This window comes from Uloborus diversus, chromosome 3, assembly GCF_026930045.1.
Source record: "Uloborus diversus isolate 005 chromosome 3, Udiv.v.3.1, whole genome shotgun sequence".
Lineage (NCBI taxonomy): Eukaryota > Metazoa > Arthropoda > Arachnida > Araneae > Uloboridae > Uloborus > Uloborus diversus.
The window spans coordinates 37235104-37258526 of record NC_072733.1 but is presented as its reverse complement, the minus strand read 5'-3'; the positions used below and the strand labels follow the sequence as shown (position 1 = coordinate 37258526).

Genomic DNA, 23423 nt, shown 5'->3' with positions numbered 1-23423 from the left:
GCACCTTTCAGGGGTGAAACGCTTGTTCACCAGCGGCACCCAATACGGAGCCGAAATTTCACCTCTAACTAGGGTGAAAAACAGGCACCTTTCAAAAAGTAGGCAGCCGGGGTGAAAAGAATGAACCTTCGGAGAGAGAAATGGCACCCTTACTGTAGATCCTCCCCCCCCCCCTCCCCCGTATTGTGTGCGTTTTTGAATACAGTTGTGTATTTTTCTTTTTTTAATAGTTTTGTTTTGATTCATGATAGTCTACGTTTTGCACACTTTTCACATTGCATGAATTCAGTACTGGAAATGATTAAAACTTGTAATTACAGCATTTGACCATATTTCAGAGTTTTCAACATAGTTAAGAAATGCTTATTGCTTTAATTCATCTGATCGTTCTCTACATCAGTGTTTCTCAACCTCTTTTGACCCACGGGTCGGTAAAAACAAATGAAAAACATTGCGGACCTGTGAAATTTTTATCCTTTTCTTAAAAATAAAATAAATAATAATAATTATAATAACTCTCGGGGCGGTAAAAAACTTGTGAAAAAATTCTGCGTACTGATGAGTTTTTTTTTTTTTTTTTTTTGTTTTACAAAGTAATATTAAAGATGAATAAAACAATAAATATCTACAGACTTTATTTGGTATCAAAGAGTTGTCACAAATATATTTAAAGTTAAAGACGAGTAATTATTTGAATAATCATAGTTAAGTTAATGATCATTTGTGAGAAATAACCGCACCGAAAGTAAAGTGTAGGTGTACTTATGAATTATTTACATGAACAGCCAAAAATATTCTGGGATATTAAAGTTACGATAAAACAAAATCGTTTCTCAAAGGTTCAACATTTCAATCAAAATAACAATAAAATAAAATGCGCATAAAATTTTTCGACAGTTAAAAATTTAAAGAAACTCCTAACACTATCGAATAACCGCTAACAGGAAATGATTCAAACACTTGAACGAAAAAGCAAAAGAAAAAGATAGACGGAGAGAGATTTCTTTTTTATTTTTTGCACTCGCTACACGAAGCACAAGAATCATTTTTATTTAGGTTCTCACTTGTTGGTTATTGAAAATATCATTGCGGTTACTATTTCGGTGATTAAATGTTGCTTATCGAGTATTCAAGAAAATAATGATAGATACATTTAGCAGCGTTTTGTGTGAATGATGGAATTTTCACGATAGTAACGGTAACCTGAAAATAAACAACTAACGGTATTACGGTATCGTAACGGACTAACGGTAACTGAAAAGCATTAAACGTACTTTTAACTATGTTTGAAAGCCCTAAAAGCTACAAAGTGGTCAAAAGCTGTACTTACTTGTTATTTTAAAGAATTATCCTACAAAAGTTGAGATTTAATCCAATAGTGTACTTCATTCAATGTGAAAGACGTAGAAGCCACGCGTAGTGCAACCTATCATTCGTCCGCCATATTGAAGTGGTTGAATGGTGAATGTATGCCGGAAGCGCATGCGCCAGCAAGTCATTTAGCGATTGCTTGCTGTTTTGGCACCCCTGTCTACGACTGTCTGCTACTTTCGCACCTCTGCTTTACTTCCTGGCCAATATGGCACCCTTGGTCACCATGCTTTCACCTTAGGGGGAATATATTCACTCGTCTGGAACCTCTAGTTATAACAGTGTACGCAGTTTAAGATTTCAATAGAGACTTATACCTAACGTTTTGATGTGTAGACTGTGTTTTAAAATATTTATACCTAATCATATTGTTCCCGAACTATGAATTTAACATTTCTTTACAACACACTACGCAACATATATATATATATATATATATATATATATATATATATATATATATATATATATATATATATATATATATATAAATCTCGTGTCACAATGTTTGTTCGGGGTAATCTCCGAAACTACTAAACCGATTTTCATCAAATTTCATACTTATCTGTAATTTGGTCCAACTTAAAAGATGGGATTGTTTTTATTATTTGTTATTGCAAATAAAATGTTTATTATACATTAATAGTGTGGGTTGATTGTTTGGTTCTGTAAATTCTTAATAGATTGCGCTGTAAGTTAATTCATCCTCAAAAGTTTTATTTTTAAGTTAATTAAAATTTACAAATGATACTATGTTACGGATATTGATGGTTATCAATAATATCGCCGTAGAAAGGAGGAGTATTGAGGCCATACTTTTCAATGTAAAAAATAAAATTATTTACCAATGTTCTACGCTATTTTACATGCACTGTAAAAAAAACCAGAAATGTCACTGAGTATTTCCGTGGATTTGTTGGGATTTCACAGGTCATCAACAATTTTATTTGTAAATCACGTATCTGCGTCAAAACGTTTCCTGAATTGCTACAAACGTCATGAATGCAGTCTTCGCACTGTTGCAAAAAATATTTTAGCTCCCAGTTTAAAGATTAACTGAAAGTATTTATTCAGTGTACCGGCTTCCGGTCAATTGCGTTTCCATCTGCACTGCCTAAAAGCTCCCAGAGTAAGAGAGAATGAGCATTTGGATTCCGTTTCTACGCAGGCGAGTTAGACTTGAGGTACTTGCTCGCAAGTCTGTCTTACCTTTCGCCATGCTTGCAGCGTGATTGTTGGAGCTTTCTTTGGAAAGGAGAGAGGTGTCAAGCTTTGTATTCAACTTACCCAATTTTTTTCTGGCGGTTCAGCGACACGACTGTCTTTTAGCCTAGGATTGTACTGAATTCTTGAAAAAGATTCCCGGAATATTAGTGAAGAACCGACTTCACTATCGTCGTCGTGGTCCGTCCAGATTGACATAACTCCCAATGGAAGGAAGTGAATTTCTAGATTCCGTAACTTTCCAAGAGTAACAAGCAAGTGGAATACTTTGTGCATGCTTCCAAGTCAATCTTAGCAATGGCTATGGTAGCAACAATGCTTTTGGTACTTTCTTGGTGAGTCGAAAAATGTGACAAGCTATTACTGCCCATTATTTTTCAGGACGTTTCTTAATTGTTTTTACAGCGCTGAATAAAATAATAAAAAAAAAAAAATCATGGAAGCCACGCAAACGAAGAACACAACATTCATCAATCTCGGGCATAATTAAAAATTAAAGCCAAGACATTGGGACAAATACTCCATCCAAAACAAAACTGTGCATCCAAAACAAAGTGAATGTTGTTTTTGCGTTTGTTTTCGTTAAACATTCCCGGACAGACGGGAATATTTGCGGACCGTTAATTGTCGAGTGTTTAATACATATTACGATGCATTTCGCGAATTGTAATTATTGGTAGCACAAAATCAGTGAGAGTTGCATTTTCTTATGCAGGTTTTGCATAACGAGAAACAGTATTCGTCATTTGTTTAAGATAATTTTGACGACATAATATCCAACACAATCATCATTTCTGCGGGGAAACTATATAAATTTTATGCTTGAAGATGTACTCCATAGAGTAAACAAACACACCGATATCCAAATCTAGATTCAACACCAAACATGTATAATGAAGCTTTAGTGTTGATTGAAGATTTATACATTTCAATTTCAAATTCGTTGTTTAGTCATTATGGTGTGATATCATCTGATCGATTGATCACCGACTTATTTAACACTGATTTACAACGAGAAAAAACAGTGCATGACGCTGTCTTAGCTACAATTATTGTGAATAATGCGCCATTACTGACAGCTAAGAAAAAAAATCATAATCAGATTGTGCTGACCATTGATGCTGAACAAGGCTATACAGTTGTCGATGAAAACAAAGCCGTAAACATTCCAACTGAATTTTTAAATTCTCTGGATATACCAGGATGGGCCACTAGACTATTTCCGGTTGAAAAGTGGTTCAGCAATAATTTTTTTTCGCAATTTAAACCCACCTAGAGTATGCTACGGTACAATTTCTTCATCAAAATTTCAACAATTTTGAAGGAAAAATTTAAAGGAGAAATTTTTGTGTTGCCACGTAATCCATTTATAGCGTCATAATTTCCAAACACCATTTGGAAGGCTTCAATTTCCGATTTGTTTAGCTTTTGAAAAGACCATAAATAGATCTAAAGAACAAATAATGTCTACTTTCGAATTGGACTTGAAACGCACATGTTTCTCTCATGGGCAACTATCTACCGCCTACTTACAAGTGGGAAAGTTATCATACCTATTCGTGTTAGCAAAACACAGGTTAAACAAGAATATTGTGCACAACTTAGTGATTAGATAATTTTCAGTTTTCAAGTGATAGTTTTCGAATAAATCGAAGTCAATGTTATCTACCTCATTTATAAATTTAATTTCATATGTTTTTAATTTAGTTAATGTATTTTGTAAAGAAGTTATTGATTACAAACTATAGAGAAATCTGAGATGAATAGAATGTAGTGTACATTCTAAAAGTGTATGTTGGTTTATGCTTAATTTCTGAATTCCGATATTTTACAATCAGTTTCGATATTTACTATCACTTTCAAGTTATTTTGCTTTGATTTATGGCCGAAGTCATACTAGCAAAATTTACTAAGCATAACTAAGCGTAAGTATAGTTCTTTTACCATTCAACATTTAGTTAGTACTTACTAAATTGAATAAGTACTTACCTCAGACTAACACGCCCATTATCAATCTCATATGTTTTAAAATTGGCTAGACTATTTTAAGCTTCGCTAAAAATATTAATTAGATTCTATTAAAATATTGAGTAAATGAATATTTTAATCCAACTACTTCGCCACAGCAACGCGTAGCTGAGTCAGCTAGTATATATATATATATTAAGTGTGAAAAGTGTAGTGAAAAATATTGAAAAGACCACACCAAAAGCCCATAGATGCGCAACGCAGCAAAACTAAAAAGCCAAGTAAATATAAAAAATATGCAAGTCAAAAACCAAATATTAAACAATTTATATAAAAAATAATGATGAGAAAAAGGAAAATTGCAAGCAGTTATTTAATAGGAAAAGACAAAGTATGAATCCAGAGTTCATCAGCTGTGGAGGATTCAATACATATGGTCGAAAGACCAAAAAATTTAACTACGAACTAAAAGAGAGTGTTTAACCTCCAGTACATGCATTATAGAGTAACATTGGGCAAAACGCACCGCATGTTAAACTATAAATAAATAAACGAGAGCTCAACCTAAAATTAAAAGCAGGGAGTTTCGCCTCGACTAATTAGGAAAACAAGTTCCGAATAATTAGCCATCCACGGGACAGTACCTGCCAATAACTAAAGTTATCTTGCTTTGAGATCCATTTATAATAAAACCAATCCGATATTCAACTTGACAGAATTCATTACAGTTATCAGCGTAAAAGAAAAAAATAAGTCCATATCCAAAGAGATTAATACAAAAACATGCCAGTCGTCCGTTTCCCACGTGTAAAAACCTTCCACCCCAGCGATCCAAAAAAAAAAAAAAATGTTTTTTCACGGTTGTATCATACATTTACACAGTTAAACGGTTTCAAGAGAAGCGAAATGTTCATCGCAGGCTGTACTTAAGCAAATGTTTTCAACCAGATTTTTAGGGAAGTTATTAAAAAGTATATTTTTGAGTACAGAAATTTCTTGATTAAATGCGGAAATGGTATTGCAAATTCTTTTTATTCTGATAGCTTGCGGAAAATGATGCCAATAAAAACCTTTTTACTTAAGCAGGAGGGAAAATCTTGTAAGCTGTTAACTTTGAAATTAAATTCATGCCTTTTATCATACACTGGTGTGCAAAAATTAAGGACGAAGTCAAAAAATTAGCATATCAGCTGAACGAAGAGGCAGAGCGGACAGAAAGACCAATCAGGAGATTAAGTAAGGTGATGTACGGTAGCACATGCGCAGATATGCAGGCAGACGTAATGGGGGAGTGTTTGAGTAGTATAAAGCATGTTGTCGGTGTAAGATCAGTATTTCTGGCAAAGAGGTTGCACGCCGTATAGCAGTTAAAATCACACCGAGGTGCTGCCTCAGCAAGAAATGGCGAATAATCAATCTGTTAGACGACATCTGAATGCTTTTACCCGAGATCGAATTATTGGGAAGTTGGAGGAAGGCCGCAGTGTGACAAGTGTGGCTGCAAAGTTCGGAATTGCTCACAGCATCGTTTCACGACTTCGGAGACAATTTCAAACTACAGGAACAGCTATCCGGGGGTTCAGTAGTGGTCGTCCACGAAGAACCACACCCGCAGATGACCGGTATATTGTCTTACAGGCCAGAAGAAACAGGCGGCAGACAGCGGGAGAAATCGCTAGACACACGACACAGGCGACTGGACGACCGATATCGCGTTTTACTGTGGCCAGAAGACTGCACGGTGGTGGTCTGTTTGCACGACGCCCTATACGGTGTGTACCTCTAACGCCTGCCTAACGGAGAAGGCGTTCTCTGTGGTGCCGGGAATTGGAGAGACAATGAAAGGGGACGAGTACTCTTTACAGATGAGAGCAGATTCAGTCTGAGTAGCGATTCTCATCGCATACTCATCTGGAGAGAGCGGGGAAGCCGCAATCATCCCTCGAATATCATTGAAAGGGACAGGTATGGTGGTCGCGGTGTTCTCGTTTGGGGAGGCATCATGCTTGGTATTCGTACAGACCCTTCACATCTTCGACGCAGGTTCAGTCAACGGGACCCGTTATTGTAACGAGATTTTTCTTCCATATGTGCGTCTTTTTAGAGGCGCTATGGGTCCGCAGTTCCTTTTCATGGACGACAATGCACCATGTCATCGCACAGTAGTTGCCGAACAGCTCTTAGAGAGTGAGGATATCGAACGTATGGATTGGCCGGCACGATCTCCGGATCTCAATCCCATCGAGCATGTATGGGATTTTCTAGGCAGACGCTTGGCAGCTCGTACCTTACCACCAGTAACGATTCGGGAGCTTCGATTGGCGCTGCAAGACGAATGGGCAGCAATACCTCAACAACTCATTGACACCCTCATTCTCAGCATGGGCAGACGATCTGAAATCTGCCTAGCAGTCTGCGGAGATCATATCCCCTACTAAAGACGGGATGTTTTTTGCTGGACACCCATCACAGGGATGTTTCGGCCTTTAGTCGCATTGCGCTCCATGATACTTTTTCAATAAAGCTTCTTTTTATCCCCCTGATTTCTCTTTTAGTAAGTGTTGCTTACATTACACATGTCCTTACGTATTGGGGATCTTACGGTATTAAATGTGTTGATTTGGAAAGCTTTTGTACAAAGTTATATTGAAAAAACCGTCTCGTCCTTAATTTTTGCACACCAGTATAGATTGTAGTGTAACAATTTGAATCAATCTGTATGTTAATATCCAGGAAATTTAAGTTATTTTGAGTAACACTAATCTTTTTCAGCGCTCAATTTGACTTGCATAATATATATATATATATATATATATATATATATATATAAATATATATATATATATATATATATATATATATATATATTGTAACGGATTCGGTGCATCCCCAGAAAGGGTGCCAAACTTCTATCACAAGTTCACAATTACACACATTAAATTATAACTAACAGATACAGAAAATACAATAATAACAAGAAATATTACTAAACATTAAAAGCAAAAATTATCTACAACTTTTATGTTATCAACCATGGTTGTTTACGTAATACTCATGAACTATGGCCATAGTATGGGGCTAACCGATCATAATGTACAACCCTAGGTTTTGCATTAGGTGATTTTTGGATCCTCACTACGACGTCATTCAGTCGGTTAAGGACTTTGTAGGGTCCATCCCAATGCGACTGCAATTTGGGTGAAAGACCTTTCCGTCGGATGGGATTCCATAACCAAACCTTGTCGCCTTCGTTGAATTCATGTCCAGTAGACCTTGTGTCGTATCTGGTCTTCATCTTCTCCGCCGCGATGTTGATTCGCTCTCGTGCGAAGTTATGAACGTCTTCCAACCGGGCCTGGAGATCCTGGATGTACTCCTCAGGCGATGAAGGCGCATCCGGAGGACGACCGAAGACGAGATCACAAGGTAGCCGAAGCTCTCGTCCGAAGAGCATCTGAGATGGGGCATATCCGGTAGTCTCGTGGACAGCACTGCGGTAGGCCAGCAGGAACAAAGGTAGCTTCTTGTCCCAATCCTGTTGATTTCTGGATACCATAAGTGAGAGATTATTCAGGATTGTGCGGTTAAATCTCTCCACCATGCCGTCCGATTGTGGGTGTAGTGGTGTTGTCCTAGTTTTCTCAATTCCGAAAATTTGACATAGGCCCTTAAACACAGCAGAGATGAAATTCCTCCCTTGATCGGAATGAATCTGCAAAGGTGCTCCGTATCTCGAGATCCAATGTTGGACTAGAGTCTCTGCTACGGTAGTAGCCTCTTGATCTGGAATGGGATATGCTTCCGGCCATTTGGTGAAGTAGTCGATGGAAACAAGAATGTATTTGTTCCCATCAGCAGTTCTTGGTAGAGGACCCAGGATGTCGATCCCAATTCGTTCGAAAGGAGCTCCAACGTTGTACAGATGTAGCTTCCCTCTGCTTCTCTTCTTCGGTCCTTTACGAGCAGCACAGGCGTCACAAGAATGGCACCACTTCTCCACGTCATCCTTCGCCTTGCTCCAGAAGAAGCGCTCCCGAACTTTATTGAGAGTTTTCAAGACACCAAAATGTCCTCCAGTCGCACTACTATGTATTTCTTTCAGAACATCTGAAATCCTGGATCGAGGAAGTAGTAACTGCCACCTAGATGTCTTGCCGTCGTCAGATTCCCATTTCCGGTGTAGCACGCCGTTCCGTAAATGGAGTGAGTTCCATAAAGCCCAGTATCTTTTTGTTGCAGGACTGAAGATGGAAACGTCCTGCCAGCTAGGGCGTCGACTGTCACTTTCCATGAACTCTAAAATTGGTTTTATGTCGGGGTCTTCAAGTTGATCTTTTCGAACTTGGTCATCACTCCATGGATCAGGTTCTGATGATGTTGGAGTCACTGTCACCTGATAGGCGGTAGGGCTAGTCGTTCCATACTGTTTCTCGATTCGGGAACAATAGTGGCAGTTCTCAGGACAGGGTCTCCTTGATAAAGCGTCAGCATTCCCGTGAGATAACCCTTTTCGATGCTTGATCTCCATGTCATATTCCTGGAGCCGCTGTATCCATCTGGCTATCTGGCCTTCTGGATTCTTGAAGTTCAAAAGCCAGGTTAACGAGGCATGATCTGTCCGAAGCAGAAATTTTCGGCCGTAGAGATAATGATGGAAGTGTTCTACAGCTTTCACTATGGCCAGTAACTCCTTTCTGGTGACGCAGTAATTTCGCTCCGACTTTGATAAGCATTTGCTCCAGTAAGCGATGACATGTTCATTTCCGTCAATTTCTTGGGATAAAACAGCTCCAATTCCCTCGTTGCTCGCATCAGTGTCCAGGATGAAGGATTTTTCAGGCTGAGGATAGGCGAGGATAGGCGTTGATGTTAAAGCCTCCTTCAGTCGTAGAAATGCATCTTCGCATTCTTTGGACCATTCAAACTTTTGCTTGCTCTCCGTCAGCTTATGCAAAGGTCGTGCAATGTTGGAAAAACCCTTCACAAACTTCCTGTAGTACGTGCAGAGCCCCAGGAAACTTCGCAGCTGATGGATGTTTTCGGGACGACTCCAACTCTTGGCAGCAGACACCTTTTCTGGATCGGTTTGTACACCTTCAGAAGAGATGATGTGACCAAGGTAGTTCACTTCCCGGCGGAACAAATTACATTTGGACGGGCTTAACTTCAGATTGGCTTCCTTAAGCTTTTGCAGCACCTTCCTAAGATTTGCCAGATGTTCTTCGAAGCTGCGTCCCACGATGATGATATCGTCTAAGTAGACCAGACAGGATTCGTAAGAGAGTCCTCTTAACACTGTCTCCATAAGACGCTCGAACGTAGCTGGTGCATTGCAGAGGCCGAAGGGCATCACTTTGAACTGCCATAAGCCTTGTCCAGTTGTAAACGCTGTCTTCTCTCGATCCTCAGGGTGTATCTCAACCTGCCAGTAGCCGCTCTTCAAGTCCAGGGTCGAAAACCATTTGTGTCCGGAAAGAGTGTCCAAGGTATCGTCTATCCGTGGAAGAGGGTAACTGTCTTTCTTGGTGATTTCATTCAGTCGTCGGTAATCGACACAAAATCTGGTGGAGCCATCTTTCTTTCGGACCAAGACGATGGGAGAGGCCCAAGGACTGGATGACGGTTCGATTACATCATTCTCCTTCATCTCTTTCAGGAGGGTTTCAACCTCTTCCTTCTTAGCGAACGGTAGTCGTCTTGGCTGCTGTTTAATAGGGGGGTGTTCTCCAGTGTAGATCCGATGCTGCGTTAAATTCGTACGGCCAACATCCTCCGATGTAGATGAAAACAGATGCTTGAAGTCGTCCACCAATTGTTCCGCAGCAGTTCTTTGATCTTTCGATAATGGCGCACTCCCAATTAACTTCGATGTCAAGGACTCAGAAGACACAGTTTCGGGGGAATTGATTCTTCTAATAATGCAGTTTACTGGAGTACAAGTTGCTAACACTTCACCTTTCCGGATATTCCTTGGCCTTTCACTCACGTTGGCGACTCTCACAGGAATTACATCCTTGGAAAGGTCCACAAGCGTAGATGCTACCAGCACTCCTTTTAGGTTATTGCTTAGGTTAGGGTATTCAATGAGTCCAAATCGAAAACTATTGCTTTCTTCAATGGAGCCGGGTATTAATGATTCTGACCTTGAGGGAATTGAAAAATCTGTTTGGGCTATTATTTGATGAGCGGATTTTACATCACTTGCTGCAGGGAAAACGGCTATGTCTTCTCTCATCGAGTGCAGCTCATTAGTCTTGAAGTCGAGAGTGAAGTCATATTTCTTCAAAAAGTCCAATCCGAGAATGAAGGGGTCCGTGATATTAGCGACGAATGCCGTATGATGGTAGGTGGCATTCCCAAACACTATTTCCAAGTCCACTTTACCGTCAATCTCGATCTTGTCACCTGTCACAGTCTGGAGACTTACGCGTGGCGATGTCCACAGCAGTTTCAATCCAAATTCACGAGCCACATCTGTCCTAATGATTGTCACATTGGCTCCAGTGTCAACAATCAGTCTGCAGGGGTTCCCATTTACATGTGCGTAAATGAAAAGTCCATCACTGCCACTACTAGAAGAGGAAATCTGCAGAGCTTTAGTGGTGGTGATTTCCTTCCCTCGCGTAGCTTGGCGAGCCGGACAACTCCTTCGCAGGTGTCCTTCACTACCGCATTTCCAGCACTTCTGCTCTTGTTTCTTTTGGGCTGTTATGCTGCTCAAATGTCTTGTCAAGTCACCGAGTTGTCTCTCAAGTTCAGCGAGGTGGGACGACCTGGAATCAGACTCATCATCTTCCTGAGTCCGGATTAGATGGCGATCCACACGGGTTGCTTCTTGGGCGGCCTCGTATCTCATCGCATACATCAAAGCGGATTTCAAGTCGTTTACATTCGCCATCCGGAGGGCCTTCTGGATCTCAGGATTCCGAACTCCGTCGATGAAGTAGTTGAGTGCCAGGTTGTCCCGAACATCCGCAGGACAGTCGCAAAAAGCAAGATGAGACAGTCTCTCGACGTCCGCCGCTAGCTCTTGCAGGGTTTCCCCGGTTTTCTGGAAACGGGACTTCAACTGGAGTCGGCTGAACTCTTTCTGGCATTTCTCACCGAAGCGAAGCTCCAACGCAGATGTGAGGGCGGCGAAATCCAGGCGCTGGCTGTCCGGAAGGGTCTGAAGAATGTCCGCTGCGTCACCTCTCAGGGATGCTGCAAGATGGCAGGCCTTGGTAGCAGAGTCCCATCCGTTCGCTTCCGCCACTATCATGAACTGAGTTTTGTAAACCTGCCACGAAGTTTTCCCATCAAATGTGGCAAGTTTAATGGGCGGTCGAGCAACCGATGTGGGAGCGCCAAACTGTACAGAGCTGCTTTCCGCGGTCGCCAATCTCCTTTCCACGTCCTTAAAGATCTCTTCTTTAAGTAGATGAAATCTTCTATCTTCATCTTCAAATTTATTTTCTACAGCATTGAATCGGCTTTCAACGGTATCAAATTTTTCTTCAATAGCATCAACTCGATGCTCTATGTCATTAAATTTATTTTCCATCACAGTCTTTACCGAAATAAGGTCGTTTTTAATTTCTTCTTGGTTAGACGTTAAGTCCTTTTTCAGCACCGTTAAATCGCTTTTTAACTGGTCTTGATTTGCCAACATACTTGCAGTCAGATCACTTTTTAATTGTTCTTGATTAGCCGCCATACTTTCGCTCAAGTCACTTTTCACAGCATTAATTGCTTCCAGAAGTTGTTTTAATTGTTCATCCATTGCGCGAGTAATCACCATAAAAATAAAGTCCAAATTTAAAAAGTCTTTATGAAAAAAAAATGTCCAAAGTCACACTTACTGCAAGAAAGTCCTGAAGTAGCCCCACGTTGGGCGCCAATTGTAACGGATTCGGTGCGACTTCCACTTTCTTGAAATGAAGACACAGTTCTTGATAAAAACACAGGAATTTCATTTACACTATGTACAGGGAAGATCTTCAACAACTGCTAAATTATTCATCAGCAATTAAGCAATTATCACACAACACCGTAAACTCAACGTTTACACACGTATTTACTTCCAAATACGAAAACAACACAGCGAAATGCCTCGCTATAAACAGAGCAAAATGTTCTCAGTTCGAAATATCAACCGAAACTCACTGTTTATCCATCGCTAACGGCTTAAATACACCGAAAAGAATTTTCCACAACATTCTACACGTTTCTTTCGGCTTCCCGAAATGCGTAGACCGTTATCAATGAAAAGAAAAATAAAATAGGGGTCGTATACTTTAGCCGAATGAAAAAGGGGTTGTATATTCATTACGGGAAACTATTTACAGGTTACGTTCCTACAATAATTACTATTTACAGAATTTGTAACAATATATATATATATATATATATATATATATATATATATATATAATGTAGAAAAATATCACTAGCATATTTATACCTTAATGCATATTTATACACAGACTTTTGTATCTAGTAGATAAAAAAAAAAACTGCTCCTCATCGGTATTTTAGAATTCAGTAATATTTTTTCACTTTTTTTTTTACAATGAAAGAAAAATAATTGGGACATTTCAAGAGTTAAATATCAATCATTTTAAATTTCCACGATTATTACTGATTCCCTCCCCCTTCCCACCGAAAGATATCCTGAAGCTGTGTACTTCCGGGGCTTTACCCCTCATGCCATCCACGACGGTACATTAGTTAATGAGCAGAACCTCAATTTTCGACGCGGTATGCCTCTAACTTAACCCAATGTAGCGAGTTGGTGTAAAACTCCGTTTCCCTGAAATAACACCACACCGCCGTCGGCTGTGTGCTTAGCGGGTTTCGCCCCGTATTTGCAGCCTGAAGCAGCGAAATAATTTTGTAAAGTACGTTCCTCAAAATCATCGAATCAAAAAGCTCTGCTTACATAACTCACTTTCACTCGAATCAGGCATTATTAGCCTGTTTTCGCTCGCAACATTTATTTTTCCTGCGTCACTTTCGTTCGAAACACAGAGAAAGAAATTAGGCAATCTGCCAGTAGAGTCGACGTTTTTAATATCTCCGCTAGTTAAAGTAATACAATTACGCAACCTGCATGGCGAAATATTACATCCGAAAGATATGAGTCTGCCGTTGCCTGGTTCGATCGTCAATTCTCTGGCGTTCTCGAGGATTTAGGATGACACATAATAATAAATAGAAACACATGGATTTCAATATAGTCGACGGTTCGAGAATAACATTCGTTCTTTACATTCTTCTTGATCTGGTACGATGTAGGCGACAAAAAAAAAAAAAAAGTACCTTTGCCTTTTACGAAGTTCTGTTTCAAAATCCGTCACCGTGTACACTATTATGTCATTCGCCCCTAGTTCGTGGCACATTGGCAATCCAGCCGTTGGAACTGTTGTTGTAACATCCGCATCCCAACTTTTCAGTAACTGCATTGCAAATAATCCAACTGCAGAATTTCCTGCATGTACCAGAACCCTAAAGTGAAAAAAAGAAAAAAAAAACTTCATTTCTGATAGGCAATATGTCCAAAAGTATTGGAACACTTTCAAAAATTCACATTTTTACGGATTTCTCGAGAAATAAAAGACCAACTGCTCTGTAACAGGGGCGGCTCTAGCACCGGACAAACTGGACCCTGTCCGGGATGGCATTTTGGTTCGAATGCCTAAAGCACATTTTTCATTAAGGAGAAACTTGTACTAAAGTATTTTGCAATCGTAAACCCGTTTTTATAGCTTTGGAATCTGAAAAGCACGTGAAGGTTGTATGTCTTTTTGTTCTCCTACGTTTCTTGCACCGTAATTGCTGTCGCCTAAGTCAGATGTCTAGTTGCGAAGCGAGACAGAATGGGTGGGGCTCGATTACCATCAGAATCCTCCGCCTGATTCTAGGCCCTAAGGCCAGGGGCGGCTCGTCGCTATGGGCAGGGTAGGCTGGACCCACCCGGAAAAATTTTAATTAATAAAGTACATTATTAACAAAAATATCGTTTTGTGTTTCAGTTTAAAAAAGCAAAAAGTAAGGCGAACAACAGATTTCAAACATCTAGCGTCCCCCCCCCCCCCCCGCATATCTCTATACATTACCAGAAAGTTTTTAAATCCCATTACTTTTAGCGCTGTGCACAGCTTCGAGAGCTGCGAGCTCGCTTTAAGCTGCCCCTGAAACTAAGGGCCACGCCTCTGACCTTAGCCAATCGCAATTACTGAATCAGAAAGCGAAAACGGCGGGTGATAACACCCGATGGTCTGACGGACATAAGTTCCATGGATAGAAAGTCCCGAAAGACATGAGGTCAAGTTTTCTGAACCGGCTGGGCATAGTCCGGATTTTGAAATTTAACCTTTGTCTTGAACTAATTTTGTTAAATATTAAATTGATTTAGAGACTCGACCGGCAATTTCCCCCAAAATGTGTGCCTCCACGGAGAGCCATAATTCATCAACAGGGATGCCGTGGATATTGCAATAGCGCAGCAAGTAATTTTTATTTATGACCTTTTTTGGCGGTCCAGTTTTTGAACGTCTGCAGTTCGGACTTGGATTGCCCCCCCCCCCCAGAGCACTGAGTATAATATTCTTTTTCAAAAATATTACATAGTATTCAGGCTCGGACTGGCCGTAGACTTGACCGGGACATTTCCCGGTGCGCCCTCTCGAAAGGCGCCCTTCTGTTGTTTTCTTATTTCCCAAAACAATGTTTTAGTAATATGGAAATAAATTATGTGGAAGCAAAAAGTGCTTTTGAAAGTAAATATTTTCATTTATGCTCTCTATCTTATATAAAACGTTCTCTTTTACTCTCATAAAAGCAATTGGACCTCCTTTCGTTTCGTAAAGTCTGCTCCGCCCTCTGCTGGCTTTTCTTTGCTCCCTACCCTACAGTCATGTTCTGAGAACAAAAGCAAACGCCCGGTGTTTCCCAGGGCCTTTTATTAGGTGTTTCCCCAATAAAAAAGAAATGTGAGGGTGATAGTGAGGAACATTATCTATTGTCAAGAATTGTGTGATTTATTGACAGTACTTAAATTACTGTCTGAGCGGATAGCATGACTCCCTGTTCTGCTGTTTGTAAACAGATGTTTTGTTCAGCAATTTATTGAACTTTTAGATTAGACGTTCAGCAATTTATTAGACATCAAGATTATACACAGAAATTACAGGAAGGTTTTGTTAAAGGCACAAAATAAAGATTTTTCATTTTGTAGTATAAACTGTTTTGAAAAATGGTAACGACCTATATATAGACTACTGGAAATTAATATTCGTAAGCAAAAAAATTAATGAAAAACGATCATAATGATAATAGAAGCAAGTAAAATTGCAAATACTGTTGGATTTTGAAGTCTGCGCATTAAAAATAGTGTAATATGGAGAAAAAAAAATCCTTACATTTTTAGTCGCGTCGGAAAAATCATGACTAGACTTTTCCATTGCCTGACTCCCAATCTTTTTGTGTCAAGGCGCCCTTTTCAGAATAGAAATTTTTGCGCGGCACCCGCCTATAAAATAAAAGTATGAATGACTGACAGTCAAAAATAAATAAGACTTTTGTATCTGCATTACATAACCCTATTTATCCTGCAGAGGCCCGTAAAGTATAGCAAAAATTTCATTGATAACAAGTCTGTAATTAATTATGAAAGAATAGTAAAATTTCGAAGTGACCCTTTGAGGACTGCAGGCTTCCCGAGGGCGCTCCATTTGGGGAATTACTGTGCTGTACAATTAATGTACCAAACAATTTTAATGATAGCACATTTTTGGATTTTAAATTAAGCTTTGTCAGGTTCAATCATGACAAAAGCCTTCGACTAGCTTTGTAGTTCAAACGTATTCCAGTTTTGCAACTGGATTTAATTCCTTCACTCTATCTCTGTCTCTTTAATTGATAAGCCAGAGGTGTATGTACACAAGGAGTCGTGCGTGGCGCAAGCTGAGCCGTCGAAATTTTTAGGGGGTAACGTTCGAGGTTTTTAAAATCTGGTTTTGGGGATCTCGTTCTTGGGAAAAGGCGGGGGGACGGGGAGGGGAGGTGCTGCATAGCTCTTGAATGAAGGAGTGCGTTATTGCCCTGTGTGAGGGGGGGGAAGCACCCCCCTGTGTAAGCTTCAATATTGCCTTAAAAATATATTTTTGAATTTCTGTATACAATCATTACATTATCACATTTTATGATGGTTTCATATCGTTTTGAAAAGTTTTTTAATTTGTGGTTTGAAATTGGCATGGTAAGAGATGGTTTGGGAAAGTAGGAATCTTACTTCCTTGAAATGCGAAACAGTTAGTATGAGTACATTTATGTCACATAAGCACATGCTTTCTTTCTTTTTTTTTTATTGAAAGACTTGTAGATAATAAGAAAAAACCTATTAGTACACTTCATGTAACAAACAGCGTTCAAGATACGGTACAAGAACGATAAAAATGTAAAATATTGAAATATTATTGTGCTTTGCAGATTTCGCTCCGCAATTCATTAAGCAATGTGAGGTAAGTAAAAATTTACAAAATTAACAATCCAAGGGGAGTTTGCTTCTTCTTTTTTTTTTTTTTTTTTTTATGTGAGAAAAACGTCGGGATATGCTTAAAAGTTGCGAACCGTTGCTTCAAGCTGAGTCTTCATTGATTTACCCAACCCCACACAAGAAACATACATGCATATATACATGACAAGAGCCTGTGTATGTGTGCAAGTACTCTATATTTTTAAGCATCTTATAATACGCACACATATCACATATTAGAAGAGCAATTTATTAATATATCCGTGCCCGAAAAGATTTGTGCTTAAATCTTATTTCTACTTCCAACCTAAAAAAAGGACTACTTTTTCTTTCACGGAAATACTATTTTCTTTGCTAAAAGCAAAATATTCTAACCATTATGAAACATTTTTTGGGGGGTTTTCGAAGCATTCCTGTACTATGCAAGAGCTTTTGACTAACTATCTTACGATAAACAGAAAAAATAAAGGATGCATACACATGTAGACCACACACTTGTTTTATGGTTATAAATGTCGCCTGTTAAGATGCTTTTTACAGATAAGGACCAGGGCCTTATAAGTGTGCGATGATTGAATGGGGATTCGTGGCAATGGACTTCTGTAGGACAAGGGAGAGCAACTGTCATAAATAAGTTAAACGACAGGTCCGATTGCTGTTACATGAATCAAAAAGAGTCATTTGGATTATATTTTAGCTGCTGTGAACAAGTGATTTTGAAGCGGCAGCAAAATTGGATACACCAATTAAAGGGCCTTTTCAAAAGCAAGTTACTCATTTCAGTTTTCATTTCTTTTTAAAAAGAAAATATTTTTCTTCATGTGTAATTTTAAATTATTACGATCTATGATTCATATTTAGCTTTAATATGAATAGTTGCATAGTGAAAAATAAATGCTATCATTCATAAATATTTACTCAATTTCAAAGTCATTTGAGCACAGATTTTTGTATTAAAAAGTAAATAGATTATATTTGCATTTAAATCATTTTTGTTCTCAGGTCCGCTGCACATGCTTTTATACCTTTTTTGCTTTATAAAATTTTGATATTAATTTGTCTTTTCTTTGTACATAAAATAAATAGCTGCAGGCCTGGGGTATATACTCTGTTGTCAGACAAGAAATCAAGTGATATAGCAAAACACAGTGGAGTATGCCATTAAAATCTGCTTTTTGAGAAATATAACTCATTACTCTCGCTAAAAACGTATAGTCCAACTGACGATTGTTGGTATTTCTTTCTTCAAAACCAATTGAAAACAAGAAAAACCCGGATTGCTAATTTGTTGTCGAAAAACGTTTTTTTTTCGTGAAGCATCGTTGTTTGCTTATAATTTTACAAACGGGTTGTGTGTAACAAAATTGATTTTTGTAGTTTATGGAGTGGCAACAGATGGGTGGGCACTCCATATGGTTTATGGAGTGACGTGGACTATACTTCATTTTTCAACCAATTGTGTTTTAAGATAAATAAATAATTTTTGCTGAAAAGCTAATTTCTTTTGCATTGAAAAAGACGTTCCCTATAACTCCGAAACACGCGTCTGCAGAAATCTGCAATTTGTGCTTTTTGACGTTTTTACTTCTTACTTTACAATTGTATTTTGTTCAAAGGTTCAAACTGCATATTCATACCCTTTTTCCCCCTTTCAGTTATTTATTTTTCAATTATAAAACCTTTAATCTACGAAAGTGCGAGTTATCCAAGGGTTGCAAAATGTAGTATTTAAAAAATGCTTTTATCGCATAAATTACCAATTATCCTGAAATCTAAGATACTTAATTGTCATATTCAAGCAAGTATTCTGTTTTTATATAAGATGTTCAAGTATTACGAAATAAACCAACCAGTACTGTTTTATTTTCTTTGCGAAGCTACTGCTCATACTGCTTATTACTTTCATCAAGAGACCATCCAGTCGCTATTGCTTCTTTAATTTTAGAGCAAATCTCTCCAATAGGGTGGTTCGAAAAAAAATAGATTTCGGAATCGCGTTACCTCTCAAATGTTGTAGGTTGGTATCAAAATTGGGGAAAAATATTTAAAAAAAATGTCCAAGTTGACAACTTCAGTTAGTGAATGAGGTTGAAAATTTGAAAAATAGGTAAAAAATTGAAATTTTCAGAAAATAATAAAATTATTATTATTAATTTTTTTTTTTTTGCATTTTTCGTAACGCAGCAGCCATAAATTGTCAGTATATAGTGTAATTTGGACCTAAAAAAATATTTTAAAGCTATTAAATAAGATTTTTAGTTCATGCATATGCCTTATTGGCTTCGAATTTCAGGAGATTTGAGCCCAATTTAAGGCATAAGCCTAAACGCAAAGTTTTGAATGCCGAACATTACGTCTAAATCCAAAACTTCCGAGGGACAGAACGTCCGACGGACATAACGTCCAGCGGAAACAACGTCTAACGGACATAAGGTCCGACGGACGAAAGATCCACGGACAGTAAGTCCACATTTTTGGACAACTAGGACGTCCAGTTTAGAACTTTATTTCTATTAGTTGTTCTTGTGCTCAAATAATTACATGATTTGCTATTGGACAATAGATTATACAGAAATAATAGTCTTAATGTCGTTTATTATTCCGTCAAACTCGATTCTCTTGTGTGTGTTCGAGGTGGGGGTAGATTAATTCCTAACATTGGATTAAAGTGCTCATAAATACAGCTGACTAAAAATTGCCTATTTTTAATTCATTTTTTTTCAAACTTTCAGCCTTATGCACGAACTGAAGATGCCGGCTCAGAATTTTCTTTTTTATGTTTCCCCAATTGAGGATACTAAAATACAACTTTTGAGAGGCAACGCGATTTCGAAATAAAATATTCCATACTTCAAACCGCCCCCTACTCTCCAACTTACGGCATGCGAGCATATTTTTCCGACCCGCGGAAAGCTTGCAAACTGAAAATTTTTTTTTTTTTTAAATTTGATAATATATATTTCTTTTTACGCATTTAAGCTCAAAAAGTACTAAACATAATTATAACTAGGGAGTTGGGGTGGGGGAAGTGGAAACTGCCTCTCTGGATGAGAGTCTTAATTTTCACTTTCCTCCCTTAAGTCAACAAAGATTTTTTTTTTTTTTTTGATTGCATTTTTGAGACTTCAATTAAAAAAAAAATCTAGAGGATGGTCACTTACCATTTCCTTTCTCTTCATTTGACCGAAAATATCCTTGAATGGTGTTTTGGTGATTTTAATTTCAAACGATTTCGGAGGGAGATTCCGAGGGATCCTTTCCAGAAGTCTCAACACATAACTTAAAACTGCGTTTAATCTATGCGTTAAATTTCAATGTCAAAAAATTTCTGGAACAGGTCCTGAATTCTGACCATTCTTTTAACGCCATCAAAGACATCCTGAAATGTGTTCCTAGGACTTCATTCCTAAAACGTCTTTGAAGAGAGGATCTGAATCTTTCTTCATTTCCTTAACATCATAAATAACCAAAGATAATCTAAAATTGCGTTTTCAAAATTAATTTGTAAGTAAAAAAAATCTTTGACTAAAGATAACCTGAAATTGACTCCCTCTTAGAAACATATGATTTGGGGGAGAGAATTGCAACCAGGTAGCAACTTGTTGGTTAGTTAGTGTCAAACTAAATCATCTGAATTGAAATACTGTTGGATTGTTGGCCCGCCTTGCCTCCGAAAATTTACAATGTGGCCCTTCAGCAAAAAAGATTGGAGATCCCTGTGTTAGAGCATTTTTGTACCGCTGCCGTAGTCAAGGCTCCCATGAGAGAGGATGGGGGTCATGGAGCAGACTGCGTTATTGAAATTTTCAGGGGGTATTTTAGGTGTCTTTCCTCTCTTTTTTGGTGGGGCGATTGTTTCCAGAGGGTGCTCAGTAGTATTTAAGGGGGTGCGCCATTGCTCTTGGCAGGGAAAGGAGACTCTCCTACAATTATTAAACTTGCACAAAATATGACTTCCCTTATAGGCATATTCTGAAACAACAACAACAAAAAAAAAAAAACGCTTATTTACTTCTCAATGATTTTTATGCCCTAAAATAGTCTGCATTAAATCTAAAGTATCGTGGAGGCTAAACCGTCGCCCTCCGACGTAGCCTTCCCGCGCCCTTTTGACCACCCAGTCCGGCCCTGATAGTATTAAAGAGAAGAAATGAACGCTCCTCGGGAAAACGAAGTAATTTTATTGAAAAAAATAGAATGTTGTGAAAAAATCTTAGTTTCTTTTCAAATGAACCTCAAAATTAAATTTTTCGATAGTTACAGATTATTGTTCAGTCAATCACGTCCCATACCTCAAATTTCTTTCTCCCCATCTTTCTTTTTTTTTTCTTTTCTTTTTCCTAGACGGTCCAAAAACAAGAAAAACTTAAAATGCTACGCTTCGGAAGCCTCCTCCTTCAGCCAAAATCATTAAAGAGCATCTCAAATCTCATTTCCAGGGGTTAAATTTCGTAAAATTTCCAGGGAAAGAACTACCAATCACTTCGCCTTCTAACAACATCAAAAATTGTTTAAGACTTTTTCTTTTTTGTAGCTAAAACTTTGAAAAATTGCAGAGCCCCTAAGTAATCAAAAATAGTGTACAGTCGCGTTTTTAAGACTTCCATTTCGGAAAACTTCCGGACAAAGGCCTCGAACCCCTCCTTCTAATATTATCCAAGTCGTCAAATAACGTGAGACGATGCTCCTGCCTGAAATCTGAAAATGAAAAATTAGAATTTCAAAAATATTAAGTTGAGACCTTTAAACCCTCACCCTAGTCCCTGAATATCGCTTAAAAACTTCGCTTTTTAGGAACTCTATTTCGAAATGTTTTTTGGGTGTTCCTGTAATCATTAAAGTTTGTTGGTATCTGCGTTTTAAAACTTTAATGTCGAAAGATTAGGGTGAGAAAGGATCAATTTCACTCTATTTTCAAAAAAAAAAAAAAAAAAAATCAATCAACGAGGGCAGCACCGAAGACCCGTGCCTTATCTAACGTCAACAAATATCGCCTATAATCCATTTTTAAGATTCAGTTCCTTAAAATTTCTTCAGAAGGTCCCCTGAAATTTTCCACCGGCAAAACCGTCTAAAACTGCGTTCTTAGGACTATAATTTTGAAAATTTCTCAGGAGGTGAGCCCCCGGACCCCCCTAGCAGATACGGAAAATTTCAAGCGTGCTTCCCCCTAAAAAAAACCATTCTGTCTGTGCCACTGTCGGATAGTGTAGGAAGCTGTGGCCAGGACCAATGGATTGAGAAATAGGAGAAACAACTGCTTTCAATCATAACCATTGGGGGGGGGGGCAGGGGGAGGCGAAGTTTATTTGGAAGAACTTTTTATATTAAAAAGAAAGAATTACCCCAAAGAAGAAAAATAAACTATATTTGTAAAGCAAAAATGAAAACTTCTTTTTTTCTTATTTTTTTTTAAACAAGTATTTTTTTTCTCTCTCTTTTTTTTTCCTTCCTTTTTTTTTCCGTGGGGCGGTACTTTGGAGATTTGTCCGGAACGGCAAAACCGCTAGAGCCGACCCTGTCTGTATTTTTTTAACTTAAAATGTATACTCGAGCTGTCATTTTACAATAAAAATTAAGTCTACTATTCATTTAGGGGACCAGCAACAAATTGAGGAAACAAAAAAAGGTTTTTCATCATTTTTCATTGTAAATAGCTGAGAGTAAACTATAAATTTCAGAAATAAGTTTTAAAACTATCTAGATTTTTTTTTTATATATTTTCGTGAAAGTATCTCTTATACCCACAAAGATATAAGTATATTTTTCCAAAATACAAAATATTTTTGGAGGTTTTCGGCATACATCACGCACAGTTTTCTGACAAACGTAACTAAACTTTCAGAATGTTTGACAGCATACCAAAGAAACATAATAACAAAATTTGAAGTTAAATAATTGAAATTTTAATATAATATGAACGTTTAAAGCAATTAATTTTTCACTGCGCATGCGCGAAAGATAGAAATTTATAACTATCAGTATCCAAAGCTCAGATAGATCCCAGCAACTCATAAAAAATTTCCACCTCAGTATCTTTAAAATTTAAAAAGTTATCAGCGATCTAATGAGCCGCATTTCTATAATTCTTGGATAGGAGACGAATGGTAAGGGGTCGTTCGCAAACTGGCAACACTTTCTTGTTAGCGTTGGAAAGTGATTCATGATAAGAACGGATTATTTGCGAACGATCCCTCGTGAGTCGTCTTCTAGCCAAGAATTATTAAAATTCGGCTCATTAGATCGCTGCTAACTTTTTACATTTTAAAGATATCAAGGTGGAATTTTTTTATGAGTTGTAGAATCTGTTTGGGCTTCTGATTATGAAGGTTATAAGTTGCTA

General features: G+C 38.1%; 1 protein-coding gene across 2 annotated transcripts in view; it reads right to left on the bottom strand.

The window, feature by feature from the left end:
- LOC129218061 (reticulon-4-interacting protein 1 homolog, mitochondrial-like) overlaps window positions 1-23423 on the bottom strand; it is a 66581-nt gene that overhangs the window by 11699 nt on the left and 31459 nt on the right. For both annotated transcript variants that reach the window (XM_054852246.1, XM_054852247.1), the window contains one exon: window positions 13864-14049. In XM_054852246.1, the coding sequence (XP_054708221.1) occupies window positions 13864-14049 (186 nt within the window). The remainder of the gene's footprint in view (window positions 1-13863; window positions 14050-23423) is intronic.